The sequence below is a fragment of the Pan paniscus genome, chromosome 22, assembly GCF_029289425.2.
Source record: "Pan paniscus chromosome 22, NHGRI_mPanPan1-v2.0_pri, whole genome shotgun sequence".
Lineage (NCBI taxonomy): Eukaryota > Metazoa > Chordata > Mammalia > Primates > Hominidae > Pan > Pan paniscus.
Window position 1 is genome coordinate 31163342 of NC_073271.2, and position 19340 is coordinate 31182681.

The window sequence follows — 19340 nt, forward strand, 5'->3', positions numbered from 1 at the left end:
CATTTCAGCAGTTTCTGCTACACCTAGAGAAAGCTTCCTTGAATTCAGTACATCCTGGGGAGAAGTCCCAATGGATTCCCTAAGCATGGGAATTTTGAATGCTGGCCTCTGTGTGTGTGTGTGTGTGTGTGTGTGTGTGTGTGTGTGTGTGAAAGAGAGAGAGAGAGACCTTTATTTCTCCTGAGAGGCCACTTCTGAGCTTTGAATCAGGAGTGATGTGAGCATATATATCCCTAATGGGAATTATAGTTTGGGTTCCAATTTTTATACAAAGATCTCCCTTCCCAGGGCTCCTTCCAGAGCTGAAGCCTGGCAGCCTTGGCCGAGGCCATCTCTGAACCCTCTGCATGGATGTGCACATTGGCTGTTGTGGTGGTTCAAATTTTGCCCTAGACCCTCATCAAAACCAACCTGGTTAATTGTAACATTGCCTAAGGAGCCAGGTGGGCAGGCACATGGTGGGTGCTTAACCAAGGTGGTGCTGGATTTTGGGGAAGAGAGAACATCCAAATGACAGCAGGGGCCGGTTACTCCTATGGCAACTGCATTTCTAACACAGCCTAAGGACGTTCTTAAGGACTCAGGGATTCATATACATTGCCCTGCCTAATGAGTTCACAACGTGAAGGGATTTAACCTGCAAAGGATTGTGGTATCTGAGCAATGCAAAGGGGAATTGAGGAGGATTACGAGAAGTGTCTGCTAGTTATGTGCATGCTTGAATGGAATCCACCTCATAAATTCAGTGTCTGCAAAACTGTGGGTGACAGGAGCTGAGAAGACCTGGTTTCTCGTTCGGACTCTGGCACCAACCAGCTATGGAACCCTGGGCAAGTGAACCTCTCTGGTGCCCTAAGGTAGAGAAATGTCTAAAAATCACTCCAGCCAAATATTCGGCTCTTCCTTTCTAGCAGTTTAACAATATTTATAATTATAGATTTTTTAAAATAAAGTTATATAATTTTTAGATGCCAACTGAAACTATACAGAACTATATATATGCATAACTCTATATAACTCTATGACACAGCACCTAAAACTTACAAAGCATCATATAGAACAATGTCTCATAGTTCATATGTCTCAGGGTTCACTTATTTTTTAAACAGATTTATTCACATCTGTAATACAATTATTTCTTTGTTTTGAATACAACCTGGAGGGAAGCATATGGGAGACACAGCCTTTATTTAAAAAAATGAAGTGATGATATGGAATGATTGACAGTTGGATAGAATTTTCATTGTCGGCACTTCTACTTCTTTATATGACCCTGCACCTTTCACAGTGCTAATATTTGTTTAAGGTTGCTTAACATTGTTCCTCTCCTCTAGAACTTTGGAAGTAAAAGCCATTCTGATCTTTAGAAACAGTAGATTCAATAATAATAAATAATAATAAACTAGAAGCCTGAGCTTCTGTTCCTACCTGTCAGTCAATGCCTAAATAATTTCATTTTCACCCATTCACCCATTCATTACATGAAAGGGGCTGGGATAAGAGAGAACACTCCTGAAGGGGAGGACTACTTTTTCTCCTCCTTTTAATTCCTCCCCACTCTTGCATGGGTTTTATACACATATGTGGTTTCAGATTTTATGAATTCTATACTTTCAAAGTGGGTGAATGTCAAGTTCAGCTGTGACTGTTACCGAGCTGGATGAAGCTGCCCAGATGCAGCCTGCAGATGGTGTGGAATGAGGGGCTCAGTGCACAGAGTTCAAAGTGCAAACAGAAGCTGTGTAAGAAAGTGCAGCAAACTGTGGTTGGTGTTAAAACTGCTCCTGGAAAAAATGGCACTCAAACCAATGTATCTTAGTTGACCTAAACTCTCTTTTGCACATTCTGGGGCAGTAATAAGAAACAAACATTGATAGCTATACATATTATAAAATTTTGCACAGAAAAAGGGAAAGTGCTTCTCTCTTGAGCAATGAGTGCCACTCTGACATTTTTTGTCTCCCTTAAAAAACTCACCTAGGATGGGCCGAGTGCAGTGGCTCATATCTGTAATCCCAGCATTTTGGGAGGCTGAGGCGGGCAGATCACGAGGTCGGGAGATCGAAACCATCCTGGCCAACATGGTGAAACCCTGTCTCTACTAAAAATACAAAAATTAGCCAGGCGTGGTGGCACGCACCTGTAATCCCAGCTACTCAGGAGGCTGAGGCAGGAGAATGGCTGAACCTGGGAGGCGGAGATTGCAGTGAGCTGAGATGGGGCCACTGCACTCCAGCCTGGAGACAGAGCTAGACTCCATCAAAAAAAAAAAAAAACAAAAAAACCAACAACAAAAACTCACCCACAATGGAATGTGACTATGGAATACCCTGTGGTGTGTTCAGAGCTCTGACTTCTGTTTGCTCTTTTTAACATAACCCCCATCTGGCAAGCTGACTGCTGCAAGATTTTCTGGGTCTTTCTTTAGGATATACTAACAATGAAAAACATATATATGAAAACCTGCACATTTTCAGAAGCACATGAGAGCTGATCAAGACCCACGTACCTCCCAAGGAGAGGAGATGACAGAGGCTGCTCTGTGGTGTTGCTCTCAGGCTATATTTGATTTATTGCTCAAATCTTATTATTTCATTCTCCATTCAAGACTAGCAAAATTTCTTTTGAGAAGTCACAGTCTCTACGGAGGGTATTCTAACGCCCAGAAGTAAAAGTTGGATGTTGGCAAAGAAAGCAAAGTAGAATCTTTGCAAAATGTTGGAGCTGCATAGTTCTCTCTCCCAATGGACATGTTTCAAGACCGAATACGTTGAGTATTTGATTTAGAATCAATTTAACATGAACTTCGCATTTACGCAAAGCAGCATCAGTCTTGAAATCAGCAGAGCGATTGAGCAAGCCCAACTAGCAAACTGAGATTTCTATTTGTGATGACCTAAGATCCCATTTGAGGCCCCAAAAATGTCTTGGGGAACTCATTGTTTAAAAAGAAGTCCATCAAAAAACAGACACATATGGACCATGGCATGGGAGGGCAGTGCTGCATACAAAATCAACAATTCTCTAAATGAACACCGATCTTGCAGAAAAACAAAATGAAAGCAAAACAAAAAGAAATTTCTAATTTCAAGAGAAAAACTGAATAACAACTTTCTTTTCATTCATCCTTTCTTTCTTCTTTTTCTTTCTTTCTTTTTTTTTTTTTAACGAAGCAATGACTTTCTCAGGGAGAAAGATTTACATCCATGCTGAGGAAATAGACAGGGCCAGTAATCACACAGCAACAATCATCTGTAACTTGCAGAAATTCAATGTATGAATAAGTGTTTAAAGCCTAGATAGAGGGCAATTATCTGGTTATCTATTTTTCATATTTCTATCAGAGATAAAAACATCTTTAGGGAAATTTATGAAGGGCCATTTGAAAGAAGGTTTCCCTCTTTTGTAGAAAAGAATTCTCTTAAAAATTAAAACAAATTTGGGAGGCTGGGTGATTTTTGAGAGTTTAAAAGAGTGAGGAAGATGGGGGGTGGGAAGCAACTATTTCCAGCTGCGAGAAACCGATCACCCTCACAGCAAGGTGTGGTGGCTCTTCCACATTCCCATAGATACAGGGCTGTCTGGTTTTCTATTGCTCATTCTAACTTGAGGAGACGCTCAAGTGTGATTTGGGGCTTTGACACTGAAAATAGGTGTGAACTTGGATCCATTTAACCTAGCCCCTTCCCCCACCTCATCCCTTCTCCTGTCCAGTTTGCTTTCAATGGGTCAAGAATAAATATTCACCCTTGGCATCCATCTGCAACTTCCAAGAGGGAATGAAGGAAGAACATAAAGTTTCTCTGCATTTGTTTCCAAAGCCCAGCTGGCACAGAAAACAAATGATACAAGATATGGCTGGGAAAGCACACAGCCTGTCTTTGTCACCAGGTCTGGCAGATGTGGCTCTGGGTTCACGAGACATCTGCTCCCAGCTACCTTCCTCTCTGCTTCCCTCCACTCTCCAGGCTGGAAAGTGACAACTCCACTGTCCTCGGTTCCCTCCAGCCAGAGGCCTGTGATCTAGTTGCGGCCGAAGCAATACGTCAGCGAAAGTTTGCAGAGAAGGGCTTCCCTTCCTGAATAAAAATACCAGGACCCACAAGAAGGGGTTGAGGCCTCCCATGTCCTTTCTGCCTGGACAGATCAGAGGTGCAGGCCATCTCTCCCTGGCCTCAGCATGGTGGGACCAAAACATAGGAGTGTCCTGCACCCCACCGTATCAGCCTGGACTGCTCACTCTGGAACTCCTGCCCGTCTGCTCAAGCCACTGTGGTCAGCTTTTCTCTACGTGCAGCCAAACATAATTTTGATGGGTAAACCTGAGCAAGGGCCTTACTCTTTCTGTCACTGCAATAAAATACATAATTTCCGTCATGTTTCGGATTTAGTGTTTATTCCTCCACCTTGGCTCCTTTCTGGCATCATTACTCAGTGTTATTGCAAGATGAGGGAGGGAGAGAAAGAGAGAGATTCAGAGAGCCAAGAGAGTATAACGCGTGTCTCCCCAACAAAGAGTGAAGCCTGCGCAAGTGAGAGCAGTGTGTCTGAGCTTATCCTCCCAGCATGCTGAAGGTGACAGGAGGTTTTGAGCCCTGTTTTGTGTTCAAGAGCCAGCCTGTGTTCTCGGAAAGTACTCCCTGATTGTGTTCACGGTCAGCAAAGATCTCAAAGGAAATGCTCCCTTTTTACCACTCCAGGACATCCTAGTTATCATATTTTATGAGAGGGAAGAGGTCAAGAAAGACATACCTCTTTGGCTTGGCTGGAGGCTCAGCAAAAAGGCTAAAGAAGGGGACTGGTGGCATCTGATGGGGAGGAGCAGGGGAGGCCGAGAAACAAGAGTTGTGGGAAAAGTGCTTTGAACATTTTAGTATCTGTTCAGGCACCAGTGTAGCTTCTGAAGATTTCTTGAAAAATGGGAGTTGGAGAAAGCAATTACGAAAATGAGGGAAAATATCTCGCATTTGTGAAATGATGGGAGAACTATTTTCTAAACAGAAAATAAAATATTTTTAAGCGGCTTTGTGTTATTAAGCTAAGAAGATTTGTGATGTGTTTTATGGTACCTCTTTCTGATGCATGTAAAGACTTCCAACAGGAACTTGGTAATTTAGATGCAAGCTTGTCTAGAATATTATTAGCCCATTTTGCAGAACTCAAATGAGACACAAAGACATCTATTGACTCATCTAGGTCACTAGGAAGTTACCTGAGAAACTGAAAATTTGCTTGAGTTTCCTGTGTGGGCCTCCTCTGCTGCCTCCAACAAGACAAGCCATCAAAGCTACCTTCATGTCTGGGCTTTGACAAAGTACATGATTACAAATGTTCCCAAGGAGCAGGGAAAATGGGAGTCTCTCAGAGGCCCAGAGAACCTGCTCAAAGGTATACAGGCAAAATGGCCTTTTCCTTAAGAAGAGCCTTGGAGAAAATAAAGCTACACCAGCAGTCTCAATGAAAAGAGACATCTCTGTTGTCCTTGTGTGTTCAGATCAAAGACTTAGCATGACATCGTGCCCCAACTAGCCTCCATATTTAAAATCAAAACTTGTTAAGTTGAATTTCATAAAGGGCTCTCGTTCTTTTTCCACAAGTGAAGGAAGGCTGACCTGCTGTTGAAAAGCCCTTAGGGTGGACTGAGTTACCCACTGCTGTCCATGCCCATGTGGGATCCTGCAGCTCTAACTCTGCCCAGGCTGTACTCTCGGCCTCCACCACTCTTCCTTCTTTTCTTTGTTCCCAACTTCCCCTCCCCCAACTCCTGTGTCCCTCTCTCCAGGGAGCCTCCTGTAATGTCCTCCAGGGCATTGTGACCTCTCCCTCCCTAGAGCAGACAGCGGTTGACTGGCTGCCTTCTTAGATAACTGAACATTGATAGCCACCACTCAGATTTATTGCTTACTTTATATGGCTGGGCAAAGCACCTTACACAGATTAATTCGGTCCACACAGCTACCTTAATAACAGGTACTATTGCAATCCTTACTCTGCAGATGAGGAAACTAAGGCTCAAGAGAGAAGCTCTATATGCTATTTGATGAAACCCAGAAAAAAGAAAAAAAAGAAAAGGCCATCACTGTGTCATCTGAGCACATTCCCTGCACAGACCTCCTGCCATTGCTTTCTCTAATAGCAGGTGCTCTTATGCCTCCAGACTCTTCTCTCTAGGCCTTGGGCTCCTTACTAAAGTCTGTGTGTGCACAGCAGCTGTGCAGCCCTCCTCTGTCCCAGCATCTCACCAGGCTTGATTTCTCAGTAAAGGGCTACATATTTTCTGAGCACATCTTTCGGATCTATTTTGAGAGAATGTAGGAACGTCTCAGCTACTCATTTGCTTTCAAAAGCTCAGAAAGGCTTCTTGCCATTCAGAATCGGGTCAGTTGCTGTTTCCAAAGGTGCTTCTGCTACTGGTTGCTCCATGCCCCTGTACTCGGTGTGTGAGCAGCTGTGGGGCCTCCTACAGCCCCCTAAACCCCACTAATAAAGTCAGTCTGAAGTACAAAGACAATCCTCCCCAAGAAAGCAGAGCCAAGAGGAGGTTTCTTTGGGGCGGCTGCCATTTGCTCTTTTAACACTTAAACATTTCAAAATTACTCGTCATTTTCTACAGTTTCTTAGCGTGCAAAAAGTCTAAATGGCAAAGGCATGATTGTGAGTTTAGATAGCTTTATCACACCTTTTTTTTTATAGTTTCAAAATGTGTGGGCAGTTTCAGATGTGAAACTCCATCTCACAAAGGAGGAACTACAGTCTGATTCTTTAACATCCAAGAGAGCAGCCAGGATGCCCCATCCCACAGTTTCCTTGTGGGCCAGGGTGAGTCAGATTTGCTAAGACCCACTGTTAGGGACTGCAGTATGTCTCCCTAGAATTAATACATTGAAGTCCTAACCCCAAGGTGCTCATAATTTGACACTATTTGGACATAGGGTTTTAAAATGACGTCATTAGGCTAGCCCCAATACAATGCAATTGGTATCCTTATAAGAAGAGATTAGGATACAGACACACACAGAGGGATAACCATGTGATGAAACAGGGAGAAGGGAGCTGTCTGCAAAACCAAGGAGAGAGGCCTCACCAGAAATCAGCCTTGCCGACACCTTGATCTCACACCTCCAGTCTCCCTCCAGAACTGTGTGAAAATAAATTTCTGTGGCTTAAGCCTGAAGTCTTAAGATCTTAAGATCTTAAGTGTTCAGTCAAGCCAGAAGAAGTGTCTTAATAAATATTCTTCTGAAAAGAGCGGCAAGCCGATGCTTAGAGAAGAACATACTTTATACATGCAGCTTTGTACTTGGCAATTCCCTTTGAAAGACTGCTTCAGTGGGGTAAACTTGAACCGCTGAGAAGACAAGCAGGGAGTCGGTCTCGCTGAGATTTTTACCTGTGGTTCTAGGAACGCAGAGGCATGTGAGTGTTCAGGCTTTGCATAGACCACTAAGCCACTTCTAAGAACAAGGCTACCTGAGCCATTTTGCAAAAATATGTACATGCCGAGGCTTTTCCTCCCCACACCTACCTCAACTCTTTCTGCCGACACACTGCACTTTTCAAGGGAACCCAAGTTTGGGTTCGCCAAGAATTTTACGTTGCACACCATGTGTGATAATTCCAGGGAATTTCAATCGCATCTCGTCTTTTTCCTAAGCAAATTCGGTGGGAACCTGGTGTGGTGTGATAGAAAAAGCCCCGAGTTCTCTGTGGTAGACCACATCAATTTCATGTGCCAGTCTCTCAGACTCCGGCTTGCCTCTCTCAAGGAAGGGAACAATGGTTTGCTTGGCTTCACTCCTCTCTTTCCCCCCAATTTCCACATGGGTATCTGGCTAAAAATGAGTTACAGGTTTCCTTCTGTGAGAATTGCATGGACTGATAAAGTACCATCCCAGGAAGAAAACAAAGATGCTGTCTTCCCTTTCGGCTCGCAGTTGCCGTTGGGGAGGGAACACATGCTGTAAATTACAGGCAGCCAGAAGTGACCGCATTGACCACTGCGAGTGGCCCAGCTATGGCAACAGGCTGAGAACTCTGGGGGAGAGCCATTTGTTGGCAGGGATGGTGATTCTTCTAGCATCAAGCTCTAAGATGATGACCAAACGGTATCAAAAGAAATGATATTTTGCCACCTCTCCGGCTTGGGTGAATGATGTGGACAGTTAACCTGGACAATTTAAACCTTCATGTTGATGGATCACTTGGATGAAATTAACCAGGAAATTGCCAAGATTTCACTTGGCCCTCTGACATCAAATCTCAATATTATATTACCAAATTAGAGATTCTAAAGAACCCTGAGTTCCTTTCCCTGAAAGGAAGGAGTGGAAAAACCTTTCCAGATGATCCCTTTTGAGTCTTGCTGCGAGCTCAGGCCCTCCCTACACTGCCTCCGTGAAAGCTAACCGACCCTTGTTCCTAACCTAGCGCAGGTCAGCTGAGTGTCCATCGGGCACAGGAGCCCTGGGCTTGTCTGGGAGATAGCCAGACTCCTGCTATTTCCTGATGTCTGCATAGCTCAGCGTGTCCCTCACCATCTTTGCTGTTGGCCAGTAAGGAGAGCCCCAGGGGCCAGCACTGCACACTGAAACCCAACCTATTGCTCAATGGAATGCTTAAAAATTTCCTGAATCTGCCTTCCTGAGTTGATAAAATAGGAAACAATACACGTTCTGAGGGGGTACTGAAAGCAGAGGAAAGCCAGGAAGATCTTTTTTTTCTGTCATTCTATACAAATATTGCTTCCTCTGCTTGTTAGCAGCCCAGAGGAAATGCAGCCAGGGAGCCGTTTGCAGCTTTTCACCAGTGGCCGGTGTCTCTGTGTTACCAACCAAACGACGCTGCAAGACTAGTGACTAACGCACGTCTGCATGATTCAACTTCACTAAAATTCCCTCTGCTGCCAGTAAAGAAGCACTTGAAAACTCTTTAATTTGAAACTTGAGCTTGGTTAATGACTTGTTTTCTTCTCTTTCTCTTTAACTTCTCTCTTGCCATCTCCAACACACACACACACACACACACACACACACACACACACACACTCTCTCTCTCTCTCTCTCTCTCTCTCTGTCTCTCTCTCTCATCAAGTTTTTTAATTTCAGGGACCCGGAAACATACAGCCCCGTGCATTCACAATAGCATTTGCTGTGATAAAGTGGCCGGCAAGCCCTCTGCATTCCCCTGCTCACTTAGCTGTATGAATAAATAATGAGTCACAGATACAATTTGGGTGCTCAAGAGAGTTTGTAGCCAGAAAATTAATTATTCTCCCATCCCAGCCCACTCCATCTCAGCTTTGCCAAACCATCAAGATACACTTTGCAGGCACTGGTCAGAGTGCGTGCCCCGACGCACACGGCAATGCCTTTGTGACATTTTATGTTATTATTTTTGTTTGTTTAAGCACAGCCCTCTTTTACCACGAAAGATACACAAAACGCACATGCACACACATACTCACACACTCACAGCTCAACCACAGCTTTGTCCATTTCAAGAGGCTGGTTTCAAAAATGGAGACAGGTTTTCCGCCCTGGCTGTTCCTATTCATAAGCCTGTGATCTAACGACTTAAGCTGCGAGAATGCTTAACTCAGGAAACTTCTCTATTGCCCTTTTCCAGAGAGACCTCGGTATGCCACAATTTGCTTCCTTTCTCTCTTGAAAGATGCTGGTTGTCTCTTTGCATTGAGGCTACAAGGAAAAACACAGCACAGCCCCATGCTGATGATTTTAACCTAACCAAGTCTGTCAGTCTCCTGTACTCTCTGCCTTACAGAGACAGCTGCCTTGCCACTTTGGTCCTGAAGTCCTCAGGCTGGTGCAAGGCTATCTGAGAGCCTCCGCCTCCTGCCCCACACTGGCACCAGCCCTCCTGGCTGGCTCTGTGCATGTGCCTGCTAAGCCCCAGGGCAGGCTGCATTCTGGGCCACACAGCATGCCGAGTTAAGGATAACTCAGACACAGGCATTCCGGGCAAGGGACAGCAAAATAAAACCCAGGGAGCTTCGTGCAAGCTTCATAATCTCTAAGCCTTTAAACAAGACCAGCACAACTTACTCGCACTTGACAAAGTTCTCACGCACCGACTGAACACTCCAACAGCATAACTAAGTATTTATTAAAACATTTCTGAAGAGCTTCCATCTGATTAGTAAGTAATCCAATAGACTTGTAATCATATGCCTCAGTTTGAATTCCTCTCACAAACAAGACAGGGAACCGGCAGGCACCGAAGCATCTCTGCACCGAGGTGAAACAAGCTGCCATTTCATTACAGGCAAAGCTGAGCAAAAGTAGATATTACAAGACCAGCATGTACTCACCTCTCATGAAGCACTGTGGGTACGAAGGAAATGACTCAAATATGCTGTCTGAAGCCATCGCTTCCTCCTGAAAATGCACCCTCTTCTGAAGGCGGGGGACTCAATGATTTCTTTTACCTTCGGAGCGAAAACCAAGACAGGTCACTGTTTCAGCCTCACCCCTCTAGCCCTACATCTCTCTTTCTTCTCCCCCCTGCTGGATACCTCTGGGACTCCCCAAGCCCTATTAAAAAATGCACCTTTGTAAAAACAAATATTCAAATTGTTAAAGATTAAAAAAAAAAAAAAGCCAGCGCCGCCTTGGCTGTGGGTTGGTGATGCTCACCACGCTGCGAAACCCTGTGGTTTGCATTCAGTGTGATTCGTCCTGCCTGCTGACCACTATGCTGGGTTCAGACTTCTGACACTGCCAGGCTACCCAACTTGTGGTTCTGTGGTTGTTTATGAGGCCCAAAGAAGTTTTCACACAACCCAAATTACAAATTTAACTGTTCCCCTTTCCACAGCCCATCTCAATTGGTTCTTGCCAATCATGTGACTTAAGTGATGTCAATTTTTTTTTTTTCTTTTCTGAGCAATGCCCTTCCTTCCCTCCACCTGCCCTCCCCCAGGCTGTGCAAGAAAATAGCCGAGTAGACTTTGCAAGAGGGGGGGATGTAGAAAAAAGTGACTCAGTCACTTATTATATCTCAATGGTCTTTGCTGATTTAGTACAACTCGGCTCCCGTTGTTATTTGTGGTTTTTGGAACTACTGATTATTTTGATAAAGATTTCATTGCTGCTTATTCAATAGTAATTCAACGCTGGCATCAAGCCGCTGCTCCGACAGGATGTGGATCCCATCATTTAAAATGCTAGGCATCAGCTCCGGGAGAGTTAAGTCCTTGGTAAAGTCTATCATGGCATAAGTGAAACTATAAAAGGGAAAAATAAATAAAAAGAAATGTTTTGGTGAGAGTCTGACCCCTACAACGGGCTGGCAACTCACAGGTATTTTAAAGCCTGGGAAAGGGAAAGAATTTTACTTTTGAAATAAAAAGACTATTTTAATGAAACCAAAATTATGTGGTTTTATTCCCCCTAAATGGACAACTTTAGTATGTATCTCTTTCAGTAAAGAGATAAAATCATAGTACAGTCTTAACACACACACACAAATTAGGAAGCTAAAGGAAAACAAAGCAGAGAGAATTTCTGTATTTGGGACAAAGCAGTGGTTACTCTGCAGATGTTTATTTGTGTTGTCACTTGGGAAAGCTCCCTGTATTGCCTTTCTCTAGTTCAATTCAAATCAATAGGCTAATTTACACCTGTAGGTAAAACTACACTTTGAGCACATGAGGATGTCACAATAGAAGGGGAACCAGGAGGAGACACTTCTCCTGGGGCTGACTAATGAATATTATATAGCGCGTCCTCTACCTTAGAAAGACATGCCTGTTTGAAGATGCTAAAAATAGGATAATTTTGTAAGTGGGCAAACCACTGTGGTCACACGTATTTCATTTTCCGGCCCCACTGGCTTTACCTGCTGACAACTAAAACGTCATTTTGTTTTGTAGTTCCAAGATGAAGAAAGGCTTATTTTCCTAATTTACTACCTTATTCATTTGGCTGTGCTCTGCCTACATCCGCCATAGCACTCTGCGCACGTGAAATTTCGACACACAGGGTCAAGAGAACCTGTGTGATGATGGGTTGTAAATGCCAGTCCTGGATTCTAAGCTGCAGTAGCCAGCACAGGCACTTTAGAAAGGCTGAACTCCCACAACACTCCCTCGGTTTTCCCTCATCCACTTAATTTCACACACACGAAGACCCACAACGATAGTAGCTTCCATGGCACAAGTCTTTCAAAAGGAACAGACACAATTTTTACTTACTCCTGTTTTGACTAAAGCAGGAATTGAAACTCAACAGACCGCTTTCTCTTACACTTGTGAGAAGTTAGCTGGCCACATGTTGACACTTTGCTAACATCTAAAAAAGAATAATAGTGCTACATCTCTTTTATGAGGCTCGTGAATCTTTAAATGTGATGCGTGTTTCATATTGCTTCTCAGTGCAAATCCCCTGTGAACATAATGAACATAATGGGCCTGTGTTGTTACCCTCCCTAATAAAGTCAAGCCTGAGTTGAACCCCAAACCAGGTTCATTTTTCTCTCCCACACTTAATATTCCCTGGAAGGGCCCTAAGAGCCGAGGGCTGTAATGTGCAGCTGCCACTGCAGAGTCGACTCACACTTAATAATGACTTAGCAATTCAAGGGGCCATACAGAATATCCTTGGGAGATTTAATTTTAGAAACTCCCCAGATGCTTTTAGCCTTAGGTGTCCAGATGCTTAGGAGGAGGGTTTGGATGTGGCAGTGAATGGCCTGAATTCTCAACTTTTCTCTTTGGGCCTAGCTCTAGCCAGGTATCTATTTCTTTCAGTGGGGTCTTTGTAGGACAGGTTAGAGTGTAAAGACACTCTAAGGCTGGGGCTCGTTGAAGCCTCACTATACGCTGTCATCTTCGGGACTGAGGTTTCAACAGGGCACCAGGGGGCAGAATGCAAAGGTCTGCACACTGGCCCTGCACGGCCTTCCTGGGCGGGGTTAACAGCCACGGCAGCCGCAGCATAACTTCGCAGCTTGGTGAGGCAACAGTTGGAGCTTTTCTGGGCACCCTCCAGGTCATGACAATAAGTAAAGCCTCAGCCAGCTGCTGGTGAACTTGGCCTTACCACTTCCCTAGGAGCCCAAGACAAAAGGGCACGTCTGTCATCAATGAACCGCCTGGAGAAATACTTAATCCTATCTTAACTCGAACGGTTTAGGATTCTTTAAGTTTGTGTATTGACCCACACCCTCTGTCCTAGTTCCTGCAAGTGACTCAGACCCTGGGTTTCTGGCTTGGGGATTGTACCCAAGAGTCTGCAGTGGACTGTGGCTTTGCCAAGGAATTGGATGACAGTTTTCATTCTCGCTCATATTGGCTGCAGCTTCTAAATGCCACCATGGGTGGGGGGGCGGGGTGGGGAGAAAATGCTCAGGTGTCTTTTTTAATGGCCCTATGAAAATACTAGAAAGGGTTGAAAGATGTTTACCTGCATAACCCTGTAATTAATGTATAGACTTCTGCGTGCAGTCCAATCCAATCAAAGCACTCTCTGTTAGGGATATTCATTACATGATTGCCGCATGCTATCTCTGAACTCCACATGTCTATTATAAAGTAGATTCTCTGGCCAGAAAATGGAGGCAGAGATGGACCACCCAAATTGGATGGAGTCTAAAATCCCAGGAGGACAATGCTACTGAATTTTCTCTATGTAGTGTGGCTTTTCCTTATTTTCTAAATCTGTTTTCTAACAGATGTCCTATTCAGAAACTTCCATGCTGTGCTGACAATGAGGTCAGGGATGATTTTTAAATTGGGACGTAGACATCAAAGCTTCATGGGATGACTATAACCTGCTTTTGGCAAATCCAATGGTTTGAGACAGCTAGGGGGCCCTAGAAGCCCAGCTATTAAAGATGTTCTTTCCTGGACACTCATGATGGTGCCCACACAGGACACATCTCTCTTCCGCACAAGCCTCTCACTTCTTTAGATAAAGGTGCAATTCAAATTTAAGCTACCCAAGACTTTATTTTTTTTGAGACAGAGTCTTGCTCTGTCGCCCAGGCTGGAGTGCAGTGGTGCGCTCTCAGCTCACTGCAAGCTCCGCCTCCCAGGTTCACGCCATTCTCCTGCCTCAGCCTCCCGAGTAGCTGGGACTACAGGTGCTCGTCACCACGCCCGGCTAATTTTTCGTATCTTTAGTAGAGACGGGGTTTCACCGTGTTAGCCAGGATGGTCTTGATTTTCTGACCTCGTGATCCGCCCACCTCGGCCTCCCAAAGTGCTGGGATTACAGGCGTGAGCCACCGCGCCCGGCCTCAGAATTTACTTCTTAACCTTGCCTAGATGAAGAGGTATTGTTGGGGAAATATGATTTCAAAAGGAAAAAAGAAAGAAAAAAGGCAGACATTGAAACCAACCTGTCACTTGAATGTTATGTAATGATATGAAGAGCAGCCAGGGAGAATTATTTCAAATGAAAGAGTTTCAACTGCTTCCTCCTCTGCTTGCAGACTGCAGGTGAGCAGTGTCGATGGCACCCAGGAACTTGCTGAGACTCTGCATTGCGGGCTGTATCCCAGGCCTACTGAATGAGAATCTGTATTTTTACAGTTCCTCAGATGATTCTATACACATTAAAGTTTGAGAAACATTGCTGAGGAAAGCCTTGCATCTATTGGAATTTAGTAGAGAAATAATAACACGGTGTTTACATTCTTTGAGATGTCTTTTTCTTCCTTTGAGCTTTCTGAAACTTTTCTACTTTGTTGCTCTGACATAATTTTGTAAGCCCTGGATGTTTCTAGACAGCAGAAACCCACAAGAGGCAAGGCCCACGTCCTCTAAGGTAGCATTTTCTTGGATTGTCACTCGGACCTCTCATCTCAAGTGCCGTGTTTGGGTCAAGTTTACAGTTTGAGGTTTGACACACAATGTAGGGAGGCTCTCCCTGTGCTCCATCTGCCTAGCTGGTGGCCATGTGTATATAAGCAGAAGGCTTTTTCCTCTGGGGGCACCAGACTCTCAGTTTTCACCTAGTCTGCAGTTTGGAAACACATCAATCCTGTGAGTTCTTCCAGACACACAGCACGTGTCCACGTGGCAGGCAGCGTCGCAGGTGGCCTTGCAGTCCTGCCATGGGCTGTCCCCCTCCCAGAGGGTTGCCTGGCCCCGCTCTCCAGCCACTGCCTTGCCGAGGTCATGCCCTCCTTTGCTGCAAAAGAAAGGGCCCACTCTTGAATTGTGCTTCCTTGGAACAGCCAAGCCTCCCAGGTTCCAGAGGCTCCATTTGTGCAGGCACCCAGGGGTTTGGCTACTTCTCTCAGATGCATCTGGGTCCTTTCAGGCTGCTCTGGGCCAGCAAGCTTGTTTAAAATAGCTTCTCCTTACAGAGTTTTGGCCCTTCTGCTTCTGGTGGCATTTGAAACCAGGAGGGTAAAACTGGAAAACTTAAACAAACCCTCTTTGAATGTTAGAAATGTTCAGCATTCGAGGTTTGGTCAAATGATGGAAAACATTCCGGGTTGGTACTGAACTTTCCAGCCAGTTCCTCCAACCTGACGCTAATTATAGCCTGAGATCCAGGCAGAGAAAGCAAAGGGAAATGAGGAAACTAAAATTACTTGGAGTTAGAGAAGCCAGAATTCATGTTGGTCAGATAGTGTACAATTCAATACTTCAGTTTATGTGGCAAATAATGGTTAATGTCCCAAGTCTGATCAAAGCACCTGGATTCAGGAACTTTGCACTCTTATTGAAATGCTACTTCTTTTCCCTGGGGTAGGCAAATTACCAAACTTTCACATGGCTATTTAGAAACTAAAGCATAACACTGCTTTTTTCACTGGGGTGCTATGAGGGTCAGTAACTGGACTATGCAAAGTGGTTTTGAATGGAATAAGAAAGAGATCTGTGGTTGACATTTCAATATGGAAACATCCAATATGTGAATTTTAATATTTGCACTTGCCAGGGATTATAAAGGCATGACTTTAGGGCTCTAACTGAGAGGACCCAGTAGGATCGAGTTGAAAATACCCTCTGTAGTTGGTGCGACAGAGATCTTTAGTATTCACCACTTAATTTTTGAATTAAATGTTCCTTTGAAATAATAATACTCAGCTCTACAGATTCAGGCTAAAATTCTTTCAGATCCTCAAAATGTCCAAATCAAATAAAAATATCAACTCAACTGAGAAACAAAATATTGTACTTAAAATTGTGTGGTGTGTATTTTAATTTCCTCCTCTCTAAATTCCCTTTCCTTCCTCTTGCCAGTATAGAAACTGGCTGGATTTTTGGAAGGAGAGCAGGAAGAATGATCTTGTCTATGTTCTGGTTCTGATTTCATTTCTTTCTCAAGTTTTTAGTTTATTCAAAGCAGAAGGAAGAAATCACCTGGTACCCCACATTAACGTAACTATAACTACCAGGATATGATCTTTCAAGCATTTGGGGCTGATAGTGAATGATCCATCACATAAAGCCATCACTGGCTCTTGAAATATATGTGGATGTATGTATATGTATTGTATATTATATATGATATTATATTACACATATATGTATTACATATCATGTATACTATTTATTTATTTATTTATTTTGGTAAGAATATTTAACATGAGATCTACCCTCTTAACAAATTTTCAAGTGTACAGTATTGTTAAAAATACTTCTATATAGGCATTATGCTGTACATCACATCTCTAGAAAGTAGTCATCACGTCTAATTAAAACTATGCCAATTGAGCAATTTCAGATTTCTCCCTCCTCTCCTGGTAACTTCTGTTCCACTTTCTAATTCCATGAGTTTGACTATTTTAGATACCTCATATTAAGTAATATCATGCAGTATGTATCCTTCCGTGGCTGGCTTATTTCACTTAGCATAATGTTCCCTGGGTTCATCTATGTTGTTGCATATTGCTATACTTCCCCCTTTTTTAAGGCTGAATAATTCCACTATATGCATATAACCATATTTTCTTTATCCACTCATCTGCCAATGGACATTTAGGTTTTTTCCACATTTTGCCTATTGTGAATAGTGCTGCAATGAACTTGGGAGTATAAAGAAACATCTCTTTGAGATCCTGATTTCAATTCTTTCGAATAAATACCCAGAAGTGGGATTCCTGGATCATATAGTAGTTTTATTTTTAATTTTTGAGGAACCTTCACATTGTTGTCCATAGCAGTTGTACCATTTTGCATTCCCACTAACAAGTATAATATGTGTGTGTGTATAATGTTTGTGTGTGTATATATATATGTATATACACACATATGAAATCAAATATATATTAATTGAAGATACTGTTTCACACACAAGGCTTGTATCTGAGATACTAATCCTTCCAGGATAAGATAATTTGGAGAATTAGCAAGCATTAGCAGAACTAAAGCGTTATTGGGAGTAAAAAGGAAGAGTATTCTTCTGGTTTCCATAGTCAGAGGGCAATGATATTTGTGTGCCAGACACATCAGAGCTATAAAGGCCTTCGATTATTGTGGAATATTACTCTTAGTTGGTCTCCCTGTGCTTATTTCACATTTTAGCATTGTTCGTAATTCTCTAACTTTATATTGAAAATGAAGTCCCAAGGATATTATCTTTTGCCCACATGGACTGCATGGTGTGTGAACTGAGCCTTCAGACCTTACTCAGACTCAGAGTTGATGCTGAACAGACATTAGGGGGTTTCAGAAATTACCTGCAGCTCTTAAAGAAATTCTGAGCTACTTGGAAATTTTATTTCTTATGTCTGCATTAGTATTGTCATCAATGAACAGAAGTTCATGGAGCGTGCACTGTCAAATTTTGCAGGTGATCTTCAACCTATTCCTGTGGTGCTTTTGTGTTTAAACAAAGAATCCCATCATTATCCTTTTGATTGGTCTCACTTGCCAATTTCTGCTACTTTTAAATCACATTTCCATGATTGATGGACCTCTTTTCTATCTACCCCTCTATATTTGCTATGGCCATACGTATTTACGTGTGTACACACACACACACACACACACGTGTATATGTGTATACATATACATATGCATGTATGTGTGTATTTAGCTCTATCTTCTCCTCAAAACCTAACTGTAAGAGCCCTTCTTCCATTTCCTTATCTATTAGAGTTTACATTTGGGTCTGTCCCCCGACACCCTGCTTGGGCTCATGATTTTTATGCTTTTATATAATTAGTGTGTAGCATGCTCCAACGATCATAGCAACATTGCTTTCCTGTGATCCTATAATTCTTTTTTTTCCTTTTTTTTTGAGATGGAGCCTTGCTCTGTCACCCATCTGGAGTGTAGTGGTGCGATCTTGGCTCACTGCAAACTTCACCTCCTGGGTTCAAGTGATTCTCCTGCCTCAGCCTCCCGAATAGCTGGGATTACAGGCATGTGCCACCACACCCAGCTAATTTTTTCTATTTTTAGTGGAGACAGGGTTTCACCATGTTGGCCAGGCTGGTCTTGAACTCCGGACCTCAAGCTATCCACCCACCTCGGCCTTCCAAATTGCTGGGATTAGAGGCATGAGCCACCGCGCCTGGCCTCCTATAATTCTTTTATTATCGCAACATAAATTTACTTGTCTTAATCTTAGGTAGAATTATTCAGTTCCCCCTTTATCCCTGCATTGTTTATCTCTTCTGATCTTTTTCCTGGGCCTTGCCAAATATCAGGAACACCCCACTTTCTCTGCAACCTTATATATTTCACTGAGTATTTATTGAGTACTCAATTATTTCACTGAGTATTTATTTTCTAGCCATGGACAAGATGAACCTGGTTGGTTATACTTAGAAGAAGGTTTACAGTCTTATAAGCCATTCACATGGGAAATGAATGAATAGCAAATACTGAAAGTACAGGTATGGCCAGGATTAAAACTAGGGTAAGGTGAGTGAGGCTCCCAGGATGCAAAATTTAAAGAGGCATCGACTCTCAGTGTCGACCCCGTGTCGCACAACCTGAAGGGTGAGGGCTTCCTTAAATTTTGCACCTTAGGTGCCTCTCTTGCCTTGCCATTGTCCTGACCTTGGGTATGGCTCATGAAACTAAGCAGAGACCATGAGCTGGGCAGAGGGTGGTGTCTGAGTCAGGTAGGGGTTTTGTGGCTGAAAAACTTGTAGCCACAAAATAATGGAGTCCTGAGCTGGACCTTGACAACATATGCAAGTTTCATTTTGTCTGTACTAGACGTGTACAGTTTTGACTGACAAAATAACAGGGGGAGGAGAAAGAAGGGGAAGGGATATGAGGTGAAAGGCAGATCAGAAATAAGCCCAGCTTGGAAGAAAGTGAGGATCCCAACCTGGCAGAGAAAGAGGAGCTGATGAAGGAGACTAGAGAAGGACCCGTCTGGAAATACAGAACTTGGTCCAAGTAAAGG

General features: G+C 43.4%; 1 protein-coding gene across 6 annotated transcripts in view; it reads right to left on the reverse strand.

The window, feature by feature from the left end:
• The window catches only part of RUNX1 (RUNX family transcription factor 1), a 264353-nt gene extending 253253 nt beyond the window's left edge, over positions 1-11100 (reverse strand). Inside the window, exons 1-2 of one of the 6 annotated variants that reach the window (XM_063601367.1) lie at positions 10653-11099; positions 10328-10444 (exon numbers count right to left, since the gene is read on the reverse strand). In XM_063601367.1, the coding sequence (XP_063457437.1) occupies positions 10328-10385 (58 nt within the window). In that variant the 5' untranslated portion in view covers positions 10386-10444; positions 10653-11099. Of the gene's footprint in view, positions 1-10327 lie in introns of all 6 variants that reach the window. The other 5 variants (XM_003823964.6, XM_063601364.1, XM_063601366.1 and 2 more) reach the window with 5 other exon arrangements.
• Positions 11101-19340: the final 8240 nt, after the last annotated feature.